Below are 16,240 nucleotides of genomic sequence, written 5' to 3'. Positions count from 1 at the left end.
TTGGGACTCACTCCCACAAGACACACTGTGGGAGATCAGAGCGCCTGACAACGTCACAAGGTAGAGACAGAACCGGATGTACTTTGTGTATGCCCGGAACTGTCTGCATTAGACTGAGTGCGGCAGTCCCGAAATACGTGTGGAACACATCACTGACATCACCTGGCCTATCTGCTATGCCACCGTCTTCCTCATCTTGAGCTTGGAGAATGAATTCCGTCAGACCTTTGGTATCCACCCAGTCCATGTATCCCAGAATACACAAAGAAGCAAGAATCCAGAAAGAGTAACAGACATCGGGTGCTTTTTCTGGACGGCCATTGAATCCGCCGCCCTCCACTTGTCTTTCAATGAGCCACAGAGCCAGTTGCTCTTTATCGACGCATCCAAGACTCTCACATAGAGCTAGAGCAGCCAGGCAGCAGAATACAGAGGCGGCATGAGATTCTCCCCCAGGTATCCACCCGAAGCCTCCGTCAGAATTTCTGCATCTCTGCACGTACAACGCAGTTCCTTCCGCTGTTTTCCGGTCGAGCTGACCGATAAGCGTGAGAGAAGCTACACCGCAGTAGGCGAAACGTGTGTCACACTCTCCCCATTCATCCCCCTTGAATCCTCCCGCTGGAGTCTGTAAACTTTTGACCCAGGCCGCAACTTTATCTGTATCGACCAGATGAAGCTTGTTCATGCCAACAAGCAGGAGAAGGGCGTAGTGCGTGCTCGTAATGTGAGGGTCCTGTCCAGGCCCCTGTGCGAATCCTCCTGCATGATGCTGGCTGGACAACACCCAGTCGCAGAGTTCCTTCTCTCGCTTCAAAAACACTGAAGCTTCACAAGCGACAGAAGCGCTCTTCACCTCGGACCACGATGAGCCAGTTCCGCTACCATTCCCTAGAAGCCATAAGGTCGTTAGAGCCCAGTAGGCACCCCCCATCTTCAAATGCTGCGTCAGAAACGCCTCGAGTGAAAATGGGTCATCATTGAGGTGAAGCAGATAGCGTTCATGGAGCGACCTGTAAAATGCATACTCACTGGGGAAGGCGGGCTTCAAAATGGCGGCCCCTGTGTCACCACCTTTTACATTCTTCGGAAATGTTTCTTTCCCGTCCAGACACCCGCTCCCTTCTCTGTCCCCTTCTTCACTTTGCGGACTTTCCATGATGACCGTCGAAAATATATACGGAGCTCTTGGTGCCGACCCTCTCACCCTCCTCTCATGCAGTGCCCCCGTTGCGTCTCATCCTCAACCGCCCGCCTACGAACACGATCACAACGCTGGCACCTGTGGCGACTGCGAGTCAACCGCCCGTATCCGTACACCAAAGAAGCACAGATTCCGCTTCAGGGTTTCTACTCGTCACTTTTTTTTTCGATCGAAGCGCGGTGAAGCCAGCAATGGGTGAAGAGCGAGTGGCCGGAACAACGTCCGCGATTCTGATGTTCACCACCAGGTTTCTTCGCACACATGGCAGAGAAACCCTTTTCTAGAATGTTCCGCAGTTCTGGAAAGATGTTGACCGCCGCAAAAAAACCTTGTCACATGTGTCCAAGATCTTCCGTCCCAAGACTTTCGCGTGGCGCCCCCCTCAAATTTCTGCCGCACACATGCAGAAAAAACCGGGGGGAGTGGAGATCGCGTTTACGGGCGAGGATGAAGAGCGCACTCGTCTGGCGAGTCAAGACAGCTACGTGAAGCGACCTGCGTGCGTGTGTCTGTTTCTCTTCTTCCTTCTGCGCCCGAGTCCATCTGCATTCTTTGTTCAGCACTCGTGTCAAACGTTTGGTTGAAAGTTCTTCAATCGGCCCTGTCAGCTGCGGTTATCTTCCGACCTTTGAAATATGTTTGTCCGGGACACCGCCTCCGACGCGGAGCTCATTCGCAGGCCCAGCTAGTATGGACGTGACCCACCCACGCTAGCTTCGACTGGGCTTGTCTTCTCCGTGGGGCAGAGCTTTTCACGAGGAAACAGAGAGGCTCCGTTTCCGTAACCTGACAAGAAAAGTGTCATATTTGCGGGAGGGCCGTCGTTCACTTTTCGGAGACGTGATGGTCTCCCTACGCGGTCATGATGGTGTCTCGAACGCCGGGCAGTGAGCAAGAACCTAGCAGCCGCGGCGTGTTTCGCAGCACAGGCCTAGGGACTCAATCGCTCCTGACACGGATTGGTTTTCATATCTTTCTGGCACTTCTACTGGCTTTCTTATCATCCGTCTTCACCCCCGGACCTCTTGCCCTCGCGAGACCTGCTGAATTCACAAGGAAAATACCTCAGCGAGAGGGGGCCACATTTGACGTGGCCTCGTTGAGTTACCGTGTCCGTCAGTCGCGTCCAACCAGTTTTTTTGAAGAAACTATCAATACCAGTTCTTCAGCTGAAGATCACGCTCCTCCGACTGCCACCCATGTAGACGGTGTTCATTCAGGCCCCCAGCGGAGACGAGCTGGGTCCGAGGCCTCTCTCTTGCTGCTGGGCAGGAGTGAAAGTGAATCGGTTTCTACTAGAGGCGATCCGAAGAGAGTATTGGATCAAGACGTCGGGAACCAAAGGCGCAAGACGCTGACACATTTGATTAGGAACCGTTTCACCTCACCGAACAAGGAAGGCCTCACCTTGCATGGCGCTCGCGAGCTGACTGCTGAGACGAGTCGGCCCTCTGGTAAGTCTTCACGAGATGGGAGCAACCACGAGGCTCATGAACAGGTATACCAGATTTCCGCAGTGGGGGGCGGCGCCCATTTGAAACCACAAAGGGCGTATGGCTTTTACGAGGCCGAGCACCGTACCTCCCTCAAAAATGCTACCAGGAGATTCGTCCCCGCCGAGCAGCCCGTTGAGGTTGCCGCCGACGAAAGCAACCTATCAAACCAAGCGGAGAGCAACAAAGACTTTTTTTCAGCGCTCGCTGCCTCAGCGAAAATGCACGCCCCATTCGTTTCAGAGTTTCTCGCTCCGTGGACGAGGCTAGTTGTGGGTACCTGCCTGTCAACCACATCATTCATTTGCTGCGTCCTTTTGGTTGTATACCTGTATTTCGCGGTGAGAATCCTCGCACTCTGTCGGGCACTACGGTTGCAGTCGGTGCTGAATTCTCGTGGAGACGCGGCGAGCTTTTTTGGCCGTGGTCGCAGCGACCGAACATATGCACTGGCTAAGCATCAAACGTGGTTTTCTGGAGAGGGCGGATTCGATACGGAGTGGATCTTGGGAGGGTGGCCTGGTACAGCTCTGACTGCTCTCAGTGGGTTTGGCGAACCCTGGGAGCATGTTCTGTCGAAGGCAGCGGCAGCCAGGATGGAGAGACTGAAGCTCCAGGCTGCTGAAAGGCCTTCTCTGGACTGGGTATCCTGCAGCGCGACAAAAGCACAAGCAATGCGAGATTGCAAGCCGTCCACAGAGGCAGACGAGGTTGATCTTAGCGAATGGGACAGATCACGGCTTTTCGAGGGCCCGATTGGTGTCCACTTTTCTTTATCACCTTATGGAAGCAATTCCTGCTGCCAGACGGTTTTCGGTTCCCGCCACCTCCAGACAATCAGGACGTCCCCCGGTGTTTTGGACCCGTTTGAAACTTGGGGACCCTATCCAGGGGAACACGCGAGTGTCGATACGGCGGATACACAGGAGGAGCCAGCGTTCCAACTCGCGGCAACGTACATGCAGAACCGTACATTCGTGTGGTGGGCATCTTATTTCGTGGCGACTTGCGCATTCATCATCCTCTTCCTATTGATGGCCTTGGAAGCCGACCAGCTTTTGCTCTCGAGAGCCTTCCTAGCGCTAGGTGGAAGACCACTGCAGTTGTCGTCGTTTTGGCAACTTTTAGCCGCATTGCACTGGGTCAGCGCTCTCTGCCTGCTGCGTGGCATTCTGAGTGACTACAGTCACGCTACCAACGGGGCGTTCCACGGCAGACAAAAGTTCTTTCTCAGCGTGATACTCTCCGTGCTGTCCTTCATTTTCTTGTTTGTAATCTTTGACCGTGAATCTTCCTATCCAGCACAATGCCTGGGTCAGCACCATTCACTGCCTCCCATGGCCGCTACAGCTGGTCCAAACTCTCCGAAAGAGTTGCCGCCTAGCCCAAAACGGATAGCAGGTCCGTACGGTTCTCGTCGCGAAGAGGAAATAAATGCAGATGTCTTCCACAAAGATGCAACAGCATTGTCTGCTTTTGCCTTTATTATCCCTGAATCCGCAACAGTTCTGGACCCCTACACTTACGGAAGAGCAACACAGCGGCCATCGAATACTGCCGCGGTCGCTGGCAGTGGATGGTCGCCCGAGTGTGCTGCCATTGCCAGAGTTTCCGCGTACCGGCTTGGTCTTTCGGTCGCGTGTTTCCTCTTCCTTCGGCTGTTTTGCCTTTTTGTGGTGCTCTCGCTCGCCACCAGTGAAGACGCATTCCAGCAGAAGAGAGATTCTCAGGCTACAGTATCCTTTTCTTGGTTGGTAAGCGACACCAAAACAAGTGGGAAGGGGATCACGAACAGTGGGAAGCGGGGGAACTTTTTTCTGACAGCTTGACATGTTTGCGTTGATAGCGAGGCGTCTACGGTATACAATCAAGTAGGAGGTGAATAAAACACAGCAACTTACCTTCTCATTCCAGACTGTCACCTGCAACATTTCACCAAACATACGAATGTGTTGTGTTGGGCGAGACCCTCGTCACGCCGTGGCATATTTCGCTGTGTGTTCCATGTAGCACTCCATCTCCCTGATCACGACGTCTTGCCTCCGAGCAGAAAGTGTACTCACAATGTTCTTGCAGATCCGCCATCTTAGATAAAGTAACCGAGAGTTCTTTCTTTTTTGCTGAACGATTCCGTTTCACCCATGACTCCCGTGTGAGGGGAGCGGTACTACACATTGAAGTTGCTCCCCTCGGGATGAAACTTAGTCATTCCGTGCATCTGCCACCACTACAGTAGAGGGTACTGTGGCCTACATCTTCACACTGTCACAAATGCTCAGATTCTACGGATAAACTGGTGTCTCTCCATTTGTCTGTGCAGGTTGCCGGAGTTTCTTTTGCACTCGTCGACTTGTTTCCGTTCCCGCTGCTGTCTACGGGGCCCTTGGCGCACTGGTTTCCAGTGAGGGGAGTCGACATTTTGTTGTGCTCGCAATGCCTCTGTCACTTGTTCTTCTTTAAACACGTTCAGCGGGAGCTTTACTATGCCACACACTCCTCCATCAAGGTGGCTATCCGAAAGATGCAAGAGACGTTCTGTCTAAAGAGTTTTGACTAGCTACCATGCGAGGCTGCTCAGTGTCTGGCATGTTCCATTCTTCGGGTCCGTCGAGAAAGCAATACACACACGTGCTGTACGTTTACGGACACCACGCTGTAAAGTTTTCAATAGTCGTGAGACACTGAAACACGAGCTATGTGACGAAGCGAGCTTTATTTACTTGAGTGATCTTCAAGGACTTGTGTATTGCTACCGAGAGGGCGCCTGACGGAATGTGTGCAGCCCTTAACCATCTGCATGTGGTGAGCGTCTTTGTTAAACGGCAAAGACCTGGTAAACTAAAACATCAAAATACATCTTACGAAACTAGTTGCCTCAACTTTAAGCCACTCTCTTGCAAGATTCACACCTGGCGTCATCTGCGTCCCGGCTGTTCTAAGCTCGATCGGATGGGCAGCGGCTCTATCTACAGTAACAGCTGTCATAAACAGCCAAAGCGATTTGCATATAATTACCGCCACTGTCGTCATCACGTTGACGCCTGCACCCACTAAGCCCGTCAATTTAACGCAGTGTGGCGGATCGACGAGGCAGGCAGAGCACACTACGTGGCGCCTGAGTATGCAGACGGCAGCAACCCGCTCCGAACACTTCTGGTAGCTAACATAAGGTAATACTACACGCAAGTTTCTCTACCTGTCAGAGATACTTTACTTTTGATGGGCAACACATTACTACACTCTATCGGAGCTCAACAAAAACTTTGTCGTGAGGAGGCAATACTGCGAGTTCAGTACGGGACCCAGCAGTCGGTAGGCCGACCCCGCAAGATACATGCCGGGAGTTGCCGCACTGCGGGTGCCTTCAGATGGCACCTACATACAAGAAGCGCCACTGTCTATCAATTGATAAAATGTTTCCAGAAGGCACACACAGATGGTGGTAAAACGAGTTCACAGCTGGCCGCAAACAGAGCTGAACTGCTTAACTCAAACACGCCATCTTTGTCATGTGTCATACACATAATTATTTCGTTTACGCACATCCATCGCCGCACGAGCGACTGTGTACTGCCCGCCTGCTGGCGGTTTGTCTCAGTCCCGTGCTTCGCTCGTCTCGAGACCCGCAAGTGCTGCAGTTCATGTCTTCAGAAACTCGAACTGTTCCAACCGCATGTTTTAGAAACACGTACAGGCCAGCAGGAGTGCACTGTTACACAGAAACTCCTTAGTGGACCGCACCGGTGAGGAGGAGGTTGTGCCTTTCTTGGTCGATTTTGCCATTCTGGAGGAGCTTGTTCAAGTGCCTTTTGTACAAGAAGCTGGGCTTTGTAAATCGTTCCGAGTAGTCCTTGGTTCCAGCCAAACACACAAAAGCTGTCCCCCAGGCGAAGGACGCTCCAATGTACTGGAAGTAGCACCTGCATTTGTCTCGCCCGAATGCAGGGAAGAGCTTCCAGAAGAGACCCATAGACATAAACGGCAACATTTTGACCAGTCAGTGAAAACAATTGTCCCCGAAAAGCAAACCCGATTTCGAAGAGAAACAAGCCCAGAAGGACGAAGCACCGACGTGAACTGGGCACATGAACAGGAGAAACGTCCTGAAAACGGAAATTGTACTGACCGCAAACCACCCCGAGAGGCAGGGCGTCGTTCCACGCACGAAATGGAAAATCTGCACTTTCACCACCAGAGAGTACTCCCCATACAACAGTCAAACAACGAGCATCCCTGAAACTGCTGGCTGAAAATGTTATGGCTTTTCTGAGTCGGCTCTGTACGTTTTCGCCTGTCCTGCAGTTCTTCACTGGGAGTGCCAGCGATGAAACGCATGCACTCGCTCCCGTCCTTTTTACGCGCGATGGCGACGAACACCCAACAGCGCGAGATCCTGGCGCGCGCTGGGTAGTCGATTTCCTTGCGTTTTTCGGTCATGTGCAGTCACGGCGAGGACTGTGCGACACAAACCCCTCGGTTACTTTGCTCCTCACTAGTCGTTGGCACGACTACTTCATTACCTGCAACGCGAGTTGTGTTTCTTTTGGACATCAACTGAGGGCATTTCGAAACGGCTAGGAAAAACGTTAAGCGTAGATTGCTCACTCTGCTGGGCAAGAAGTTGCCGTCTCTGAACTTACCTCACTTTCAGCGGCGTCGCTCTCCCTCGGATCTCTTTACGTTTGCTAATTCTTTCCCCTGGCTTTTTTCGGTTGAGTAAACGGGAACAAACCGGTTCTCTCTTGCTCTGTGGCTGTTCTCTTCTGGTGCTTAGTGAATTCCAGTATCGAGCCTCGTCTCCAAGCGCAGTTCAGCGTGAGTCGCGGTACTCTGCTAAGCCGTTCTAGCGTGGAATCCCCCTGGGTTGCTGCTTTTGGTTCTTTTTTTGAGACACGTCAAAAAAACTCCATTCCGTCATGCGAGCTTAAGTGCCAAGGGCTATTGAGGGATGAGGACACACGCCGTCTCAGTGTTGTTTGCTGCGTAACGCGTGTCTCTTTCCGTGTTCAAATGAAGGGAGTCTCATCTCGGTGCTCCGCCCTTCTGCGGGGTGGCTGCCTCGCGTTGGCGGTGCTGGCGGCACTCGAACGGTTGTTCACTGTTGCTGACAACGTTGCAACTGCGGAAAATGTGCAAAGCGGCTTTCCACCGCTAGGCGTCTCGCCGCTCGAAGGCACAACTCAGGTGGGGTCGTCGCCGCGGCGGCTGATGAGTGAGGGACTATCAATGATGGTGATGCAGTATTTGCTGTTTCCGGAAATGCGAGAGTCTCTGGTTGATCTCGGGGCGAAGAGCATGGAAATTCTCAAAGGCGGGCCCACGTACGACGTGCTTTTGGATTACTACTACGACCCGCAAAACTGCGTCGTCGCCTTTGACACGCTGTACGACGGGACTTTTTTCGGTTTGGTGAATTTAGACTCGGTGAAAGTCACGTACAGCCACGTCCAGCACCAGGGCGTGCTCGACTACGTCGAGAGCAGACGCGACACTGTGGAAGTGCTGAAGCGGAAGCAGCGGCACGTGCAAAAGTTCAACCTCCCCAAAGGGTGCGTTGCAGACGAGGATTCCTACTGGGTAGGATATTGCCGCAGCGTCTCCCCGCCCTGCTACCTCGGGCGGATCGACGTGCACCTTTCGAAGGGTGTTCCTAATGAACAGGCTGTGCCTCTGGAACCCATTCCGTACGAAGAATTTGTTGAACAGTTGGTGGAAAGAGAGGGTATGGGCTTTTACGACGTCGAGGACATGTTCGATGCGGAAACCCCCATGTACCGTCTCACGTGGGATCCAGAAAAGTGCTTTGCCCACTTCCGATACTTCACCGACGACCTGGCGGCGACCGCGTACTACTGGATTCAGAGTCGCCAGGCCTTTCGAATCGACGTGAAGAATCCGGAGGACAAATTCGTGAGAAAAATGTCCGCAATGGGGGCAGACTGCGGCGGAGAGGGCCCCCACGAGTTCTCAGTGACCTACAAGCGGCTCGAAGACGGCTCGTACAAGGCGCTCTTCCGCGCGCGCAAGCTCAACGACTACGAACCCCGTCACACGGACACGATTGAACTGAAAGAAGCGAAACCAAACTTCCCAGTTCAGGACTGGGACCCCGAGATGGGCGAAGTCATGGACTTCATTGACTTATTCCCAGAAGTCGATGCTGTTGCTCTCGACATGATGGCTAAGGAACAGTAAACCGTGCAGCCGCGGCTTATAGCCGCCGTCAATGAATAGCCGGTGTGAAGCGGGGTCACCATTTTCCGGGCCCTTTTCTCTTGCGTACTCGGATGCATATATCTACCCATACAGGTAAAACTATGGACACGTAGTGGCGCCACGAACTACGTGTTTCTGTGTGCGAGCCAATCTGGCAAAGGTAAGGCGGGGCCTTCTGATGGTTTGCGAAGGATCCCTGCTATTTTTGGTCCTTTACGGTTGCCCTGGTACTCCATCTCTTTCGAAGGCAGACTGAGTCTCTTCGTTTTAAAAGAATCAGGCTTTAAGAAAGCGGAGGGGTAAGATGTTGAGGGCGCCGTGCTTTGTTTCACGTGAACGCGGCCACGGAGTCATATCTAGCGTCTCCACGAGTATCGGAAGAAATAAGAGGAATTGTATTTTTTTTTCGGGAAATGCGAACAGAGGAAGCGAGGCTCGAAGTCAATCGACGCATCTGTAGAGGAGCACCTCTAACGGTGCATCATTGTCTTCTCGGAAAGAAATGTGAGACGGGGGGCTCTCACCTAATCAGAGTGCGGGCGTACCGCAGAGGTAGGTTCTCGAAGAGAGTAACCGGTCAGATGCGATCTTTGAGAACCTTTTCTCCACTCTCTTAGTCATTTGAATGACTCGAGATAACAGACGTGTTAGCCAAGATGCTTATGTTCCGACTTCCACGTGGGAGATTCTTGGGAAACACTGAAGAGTTGTATGACGCCAGTGGTGGGAACACCCAATCGCTTCGGATTTCCTCGTTGCCGAGGCGTCTTCGTTTCCGAACTCTAAGCTTCTACGGTCGATTGATTTCCACAAGGAGGCAAATTTTAGAGCTTGCGGTGCGTCCATCGGGACACAAGAGTGTGTCACAGCTAGAATCAGGGACAGTGGTTCAAGGAGAGTGCATCCTGATTACAAGCACTTCGCTACGGTCAAGTGTCTGAGCGGTTGAAAGGCCTATCTTCACGTGAGCCGCACTCCAGCGGACTCTGCAGTCGCCTGCCGCGATGTGCTTTTTCCCGTGCCACCAGAAAGCTGCTCAGTGCGGCGTTCAATCCTAGATGCAGTTCAGGCGTTTCCAACTTCTGTGTCAGTGGGCTTCTGAGTGCGAGGTGCTCAAAGAGAGCCTCTGGGCTGACCTGTTAGCTACTGGAAACTTTTTGTTTCACGAGCTCACACCCGGCTGAACGGAAACCCGTGTCAGAGTTCAGCTGGACACCAGCAATCGTGGGCATCAACCCGCCAGATTCGAAGCCGAGTGCTGTAAACCTGAGTCACGGAAGAGCTATCTATATTCACTGCATTCCTCGAAGCTCCGGAACTTCTCTCGTGCGCTCTCTCGACAAAGGCCACTTTCGCGTAGAATGCCTATGTCTACCGCTTATACCGACTGACTCTCGCAGAAGCGGCCCCAGCGAACCACATCCAGTAGTTTTTTCTGTTCCACGATAGCTACGACCGCATGCGTTCGAGATTTGCGTTCGGTTCCCGCAAGCCTCACCAGTGCTACGATTCTGTTTCAGTTTACATGCATCATAGTTTCCTTGACACACACGTAGAAATGCCTTAACAGTAGAACTACTAAAAACACGTTTCCACACCAAGCTGCATCCATTACATTGAAATCTTTCCAGGACAGCCCTCTTAGCTTCGGGACAGCGGGTGCCTCTGATAAATGCACCCAGCTTTACGACGTGGCTGCACGACTTTTAGTGCGCATCGTGTCAACACTCTAGAGATCCGTAGATGCTCGTAAGTATGAACGTATATTTCGGTGCCCGTTTTTCCGACATATCAATCGAACTTCAAGCGAGTGCCTCACGGCCACATTCTGCCACTCCATGTGCCCTTTACACCCCCGCCTCCCCGATATGTTCCGCACTCGGCTTGGCAAAGCTTCTGCCCTCGAATACTATTTCGTTACGATATAACTAGATAACTGTGACGTTAAATTGCACAGGAACGGCATACACATTAACTGGTTTGGCTTCCCAAAGGTTCTGCTGCGTGCCGGAATGCAACAAGCCAGCAAATACGTCTCGACTCAGGTTGCCCGGAGACGCCCGCCCAGCAATCTGGTCGCCGCGCTGAACCCGGCGGCGATGTGTGTACACCTCAGTCTTCAGAGGCTCTCGCGGCGCTGGAGCTCGGCTTCACTAGTGTAAGCTATTCTGCCGAGACTGAGTACGTAGCATGCGCGGATGGGGCTGCTGTCTTCGACGGAGACGTCAACCGTCATGCAGCTCGCTGCGACTTGGTGCAGCGCCCACTTTTTCGCTCGGACGCGGAGCCTGAGAAGCACGGCGTTTCCCTTTCTCGCTAGGACGATCGTCGGGTCGTCGTCCGCGCGCAGCTCCCCGACGTCCGTGTTCAGTTCCTCGAGCATTTCGTCGTACGGATCGAGGGCCACTTGGAAGTTCTTCGTCAAAATGTCGAGAGTTTGCCAGTTTCTCCTCGCTGTCTCGCGCTGCGGTTCCTCTGCCCCGTTCTTATCCATCCCGTTCTGACCTGCCCCTTCCGCATCCGCCCCCTTCTTATCTGCGTTCTCCTTCCTTTCATCACCTCCCGCCGCGTCTCGCCCGTCTTTTGTTGCCTCTCCGTCCCGGCGTTTTCCCGGCATGTCTTCGTCTTCTTCCGCGCCGTGCGCGAGGTGGAAGGTGAGGAACATGGGCACCTCCGTGGGGTTGAGGACTCCGAGTTCGACGTCGACGATGCCATCGAAAGCCACGGCACCGGATCGGAGATTTGCATGCATGCGCGGAAGAAGGAGCGCGGCGGCTGAGTTCAACCGCAGCGGTGGCACGGCGTTCGGACTTACCTGACTTTTCACCACGAACTTCTGGCAGGTCCGACAGCGCCGGGACTGCCTCGTCAACAGCCGCTTGCGCACGGGGTGCAGCAGCGAGCCGCTGGTCTCCGCGACGACCGTCGCGTTCGGTTTGCGCAGCCGCTGCTCCACACTTGCGACCTCCTGAGCTACATTTTCATCGATCTCCCCACCCCCGCCACCCTCTGCTGGCTCCCTGGGTTGACCGCCGCTGGCCCCCAAGAGGCCGAGGACCTCCACGGGGGCGCAGTCGGGACCCCGGCGATCGACGAGAACTTGGTTCGCGTTAAGCGGTTCGAGAGCCTTCGTCTCCTCCGCAGTGAAGTCTTCGTCGTCTGCGTCTTCGCTGAACATATCTTGCTGCAGACGGCGGTTCCAGTCGAACTCGGAGATCACCTCCCGCGGCGCCAGGTGCTTCCCCGCCAGCAGCTCCGCGAGGCTCACGCGCTGCGCCGCATGTGGCACATCCTGCGGCAGCCGCGCCCAAACGTCTGAGGCTGCGGCCTCCGCGGCGCGCTCCCGCAATCGTTGCTCGACGTCTACCACCCGCCAAGTCTTGTCGCGCTGCATGCGTCCGAGGGGGCCGCGTCCGGTGAAGTTCCCCGTGGCTGCAGCCGCCGCGAAAAGCAGCGCGACTGCCTTATGCTTCACGCGGGCTTCAAGTTGCCTCGTCCGCTCGCGCTCCTGCGCAGCCGCCTGCAGCGCCTCGAAGAGCGGCGAGAAACTCCGCCGCACGCGCCCGCCGCGCTCCTCCGCGGTCCCTGCGGCCGGCAGCAGGCCCGAGACCTGGGACTTCATCTCCAGCGGCTTCGAACTCCACTTGCATGCAGGACATGCGAAGAAGAAATCGAACTGCGCTGCACTCGACGCAGACGTCGCAGCTGCAGAGCCGCCCTCGGTCTCCTCGTCGCTCGACAGCGAGAGCAAACTGTCGCAGCGCTCCGGTCCCAGACTCGGGGCTGCGCCCGCGACCAGCGTCTCGGGTGTATCTACACCCGAGCGGGGCTCGCGGACGACACCAAGCGTGGCGAAGCAGCGTGGACAGTCGAAGCACTTGGTGCAGCGGCAGCTGCAGGCGAGAGCCTCGATCTGGGGCATCGCGTCCAGACAAGCAGGACAGAAGTAAGACTCGATTTCGACCGAGAGGTCTTCGGGACCCCGCACTGCGCGACACGACTCGCAGACGTACGCTCGCGAAAACGCCACGACTGTCTGCCGAGACTGCGGAAGCAGAAAGACTTCTGGGCGCCGCGTCTCCAGAAGCGGCCCGAGAGAAAGCGGCGCTCGCGGCAGAGGCGGCGGAACCGCCAGAGGCGGCGGTTCGCACACCTGCGCCGCGCTTCCCTCGCTCTCGCTGTCAGACATCTTAACAGCCTTCGGATTCACAGCGTCTCGACAGGTTACGGAGAGAGAAGAGAAGACTACGCAGAAAAAGGAAACTCTCGCCGGCCACTCAACCGAGAGAAGCGTGCTTAGCAAACGAGAAGGGAGCAAGATGAAAAGGCGAAAAGATGAAAAGGAGGGATCGCTTGAACTCGAGAATCTCCAATGTGGAGGCTTCGCGGACGGACAGCGAAAGACAGAGAACGTGAAGAGGGCAGAGAAACGTGGAAGGAAGAGCAAGCACTTCTGCCAAGCAAGGAGAGAGGCTCAGATGGAGTGAATACAGAGGAGAGGTGGAGACCCTACAGAGAGCGAAGAAACTCCTCGTCTATCCTTCTTCTGTCTCTCGATACGAGGACTTCTTGCCGAGAAGCCGGGAGCAGATTTTCACTGGAAAGCTGCAGAGGGCTGAGAGGGAACTGCAGCCGGAGATCTGCAGTCTGGGACTCCGGTCACGGGAGATTGCGCGGCGCTGCCGAGAGAGGAATCTGCATGCGAGGCGATCCCCGGAGAAGACGGCGCGCTGTCCTGCGAAATCTGCGAGCTGCTCAGAGACACCCACGAGGCCTTGGGCGCGCTGGGCTTGACCGGCGGCAGACTCAGTCGAGCGCTCTCGCGCGAGAGTGCCACCGAAACTTCGTCAAGAAGCTGGTCCGCGAAACCCCGGGGAAAAAAGCACAAAAGACAAAGACGAGGAACGTGGCAAGTCGCCAGTCTTAGGAACCGGGAGGAGCGAAAGAAAAGTCAAACTGAAAAAGATGCGAGAGGAAAGAGGTCTCAAGCCTTTGTGTCACAGCTCTCTCGACTGCGCCTCGGCATGCGTCTTGGAAAAGAGAGCAGAGATTTCTGAGTTGTCTTTTCTAAAAGTGGATGCTCACCGGAAGACAAACGCGCCGTCAAACGCACAACTGTTCCAGTGTCATCACTTCTGCTGTGATCTCTCGAACAGAGAGCCTCAGCTTCTTCCACGACCGGGTCACCACTAAGAGAGAATTTGAGATACCCCAAAGATACTCTAAATGCAACCGAAGTGCTTTCACGCAGAGACTTTGAAGTACATGCGGTGAGGTCTCTCGCGCACGCAGGCATCTGCAACAGCAGCGCCGCTCATCCGCCAGTTCTCCGGCCCTTCGTCTCCCTTTGTAAAGAAGTACCTGGAGAATCTGTTGAACTCGGGAAGCCTCCGCGGCACAGTCAAGAGCGAAGGAAGAGTGAAGAATGCTGCCGACTTCGAGTCCGTCTGCGACGACAGAACAGCGGAAAAGACCTGACGCGCTTAGCGTGTGATCACGAACAGCCAGCAGAATAACTTGGGTCCGGGAAACGAAGACCTCAAGGTATATACACCAGAGTCAACCTCACAGAAGACACTCCCCCAGAGAGTTTGTGAGGTAATTACATCGGTGCCAGTTAAGGTACGTGGACGTCCTGCACGCACCCCGAAACGCCACAGCTGCCTGTTCACATCGTATCTGAGTGTGGTAGCTTCTTCGAGATTCACCCAGCACAGCAGAAAGAAGCACAATCTCTGACAGACCGCTGACAGAAGGCATACAATTGCGCGCTCCCCACAAGCCTGGGAGACCGTGTGAAGAGACGCCGACCATCCCGGTCCACCCAACAAAGTTCAGACGGTCGTCATTGCAGAGACGGAACCAGTTGAAACCGGTTCATAGCTCGTCAGGTGACTCTTTCGCGGCAAAGTCCGCGGCTTCCTGGCTGTACGCACACCCGAGCGAAGGAGACGCACCGGGAAGAAGGGCGGCTGGAACGTGAAGCGCCTGGAAGTCGGACGTGAGGAGCGTGACGCTGCCCTCGGTCAAGCCAGCAACGACCAAGGAATGCTGCCGCAGGCTCCTCGTTCCTGGAGAAAAAAGCGCAGACCGTTCAGGAGAGGAGTCGAGAAGCAGCAGGACAAGCTCTTCCTTTCCCTTGCACCAGGGCAGGCGACAGCAGTCACAAGGCCCCTCAAGGTGCCTCGGAAGGCTCTGTAGAAGCTGGCGACGCAGACGCGACTCCACAGAGCGTTCCCGACCGAATCGCCAAGCAACTGGTTTCTCCTTCGACAGACTACTCTCGATTGTTTCCCCTCAACCCCCAAGTTTGGAGTCCCAAGCGTCTCGACTGGTCAGTCGAAGAGCACGCGGGAGAAGAGCGCGAACGTGTACGGCCGAGCCTCAAAACAGCGTTGCCCAGGGCAGCACCGAGGAGCAAAGGTACTGAAGTTCGAGTACTCGCGAGTCGCCTGACAGTGCTCGAAAGACACACTGACTCTCGGATTCGTCGACTTGAGGTCCACCGATGTGAACCTCCGGAAAAGTTGAAGAGACGAAGAAAGGACAGCCCGCACTCTCAACCATCACGCCTGAGACGGACTTGTAAAAACGAAGTGGACGTACACACTGGAGTTGTTGAGTGCCTTTTCACTCGCCACAGTTCCACTCTTTTGCATGCTCTCGCCAAGAAAACACATCTGCATGCAAATGGTAGAAAGCTGGGGGCTCTCCCCAGGAGGTTCCATAGCGCAGGGCTTCGTTGTTTCGAGATGCGCAGAAAGTTCCACCTTGAAGTTGACGTGCTTCCCCAAGTGAAAAGGTATGCACTTCAGGTGAATCCAGTCGAAAATCAACTCCTGCAGCGACCCAGACAAACGGTGAAGAGAATGGAGAAAAAACAGACAAGAGATGTCACTTGGAACGCGCCTTACTCGGAGGCGAGGAAATCACGACACACCACGCAGAGACCGCGCTCGTCTTCGCTGTAGCTGCTACAGCGGGAGGGAAGCGAAGTCGCGACAGAGGGAGGACCGCGAGCTGAGGATTCGTTCTTTGTTTTCCTTCCGTCTAAGCAACCAGAGAGAAGCATCGAGGGAAAACAGCCTTCGACTCCGCGAATTCGGACTCCTCTCCCCCACCCTCCTTTGCGTGGTTGGCGACTCTCCGCCCGCCTGTACATACACCACAAAACGAATTCTCCACTCACCTTGTGCCGGCCGCAGCATTCTCAGGGTGGAACGACTCCGCAGGTTATGGCGCCGAAGAGGCCCCAGAATGTCGCGTGGCGAGACTGTTTTTTCTCCAGAAGTGAAGTTCGTTGAGACAGCTGCAGCCGAGGAAACTC

At 54.7% G+C, this 16,240-nt stretch overlaps 6 protein-coding genes across 6 annotated transcripts; 2 read left to right on the top strand and 4 right to left on the bottom strand.

Annotated features, from left to right (window-relative positions):
* Positions 1 to 7: 7 nt before the first annotated feature.
* On the bottom strand, positions 8 to 934 carry TGME49_316270 (Rab geranylgeranyl transferase type II beta subunit, putative; the record flags this gene model as incomplete). Its single annotated transcript, XM_002364753.2, has 2 exons — positions 8 to 822; positions 886 to 934. 2 exons carry the CDS (start codon positions 932 to 934, stop codon positions 8 to 10), a joined length of 864 nt encoding a protein of 287 aa, XP_002364794.1.
* Positions 935 to 1,645: 711 nt separating this feature from the next.
* Positions 1,646 to 5,999, top strand: TGME49_316260 (hypothetical protein). Its single transcript, XM_002364752.2, has 2 exons — positions 1,646 to 4,451; positions 5,018 to 5,999. The coding sequence occupies exons 1-2, from the start codon at positions 2,067 to 2,069 to the stop codon at positions 5,252 to 5,254; spliced, it is 2,622 nt and encodes an 873-aa protein (XP_002364793.2). The 5' UTR covers positions 1,646 to 2,066; the 3' UTR covers positions 5,255 to 5,999.
* Positions 6,000 to 6,424: 425 nt separating this feature from the next.
* Positions 6,425 to 6,685, bottom strand: TGME49_316255 (hypothetical protein; the record flags this gene model as incomplete). Its single annotated transcript, XM_018782900.1, has 1 exon — positions 6,425 to 6,685. One exon carries the CDS (start codon positions 6,683 to 6,685, stop codon positions 6,425 to 6,427), a length of 261 nt encoding a protein of 86 aa, XP_018635294.1.
* A 452-nt stretch (positions 6,686 to 7,137) lies between these two features.
* TGME49_316250 (hypothetical protein) lies at positions 7,138 to 10,207 on the top strand. The gene has a single exon (XM_002364751.1). It carries the CDS (start codon positions 7,708 to 7,710, stop codon positions 8,890 to 8,892), a length of 1,185 nt encoding a protein of 394 aa, XP_002364792.1. The 5' UTR covers positions 7,138 to 7,707; the 3' UTR covers positions 8,893 to 10,207.
* A 171-nt stretch (positions 10,208 to 10,378) lies between these two features.
* On the bottom strand, positions 10,379 to 13,454 carry TGME49_316240 (hypothetical protein). Its single transcript, XM_002364750.2, has one exon. It carries the CDS (start codon positions 13,100 to 13,102, stop codon positions 11,033 to 11,035), a length of 2,070 nt encoding a protein of 689 aa, XP_002364791.1. The 5' UTR covers positions 13,103 to 13,454; the 3' UTR covers positions 10,379 to 11,032.
* A 53-nt stretch (positions 13,455 to 13,507) lies between these two features.
* On the bottom strand, positions 13,508 to 16,121 carry TGME49_316235 (hypothetical protein; the record flags this gene model as incomplete). Its single annotated transcript, XM_018782899.1, has 4 exons — positions 13,508 to 13,768; positions 14,275 to 14,360; positions 14,871 to 14,984; positions 16,103 to 16,121. 4 exons carry the CDS (start codon positions 16,119 to 16,121, stop codon positions 13,508 to 13,510), a joined length of 480 nt encoding a protein of 159 aa, XP_018635295.1.
* Between the last annotated feature and the right edge of the window lie 119 nt (positions 16,122 to 16,240).

Source organism: Toxoplasma gondii, chromosome XI, assembly GCF_000006565.2.
Source record: "Toxoplasma gondii ME49 chromosome XI, whole genome shotgun sequence".
Classification (NCBI taxonomy): Eukaryota; Apicomplexa; class Conoidasida; order Eucoccidiorida; family Sarcocystidae; genus Toxoplasma; species Toxoplasma gondii.
The sequence above is the reverse complement of the archived record's forward strand: the minus strand, read 5'-3'. Positions and strand labels throughout refer to the sequence as shown.

Excerpts from the sequence above, each read along its gene's own strand:
- TGME49_316260 (XM_002364752.2), top strand. The coding sequence starts at position 2,067 with ATGATGGTGTCTCGAACGCCGGGCAGTGAGCAAGAACCTAGCAGCCGC. Across the intron at positions 4,452-5,017 it reads CAGTATCCTTTTCTTGGTTG|GTTGCCGGAGTTTCTTTTGC; the intron begins GTAAGCGACACC and ends TTGTCTGTGCAG.
- TGME49_316250 (XM_002364751.1), top strand. The coding sequence starts at position 7,708 with ATGAAGGGAGTCTCATCTCGGTGCTCCGCCCTTCTGCGGGGTGGCTGC.
- TGME49_316240 (XM_002364750.2), bottom strand. The coding sequence starts at position 13,102 with ATGTCTGACAGCGAGAGCGAGGGAAGCGCGGCGCAGGTGTGCGAACCG.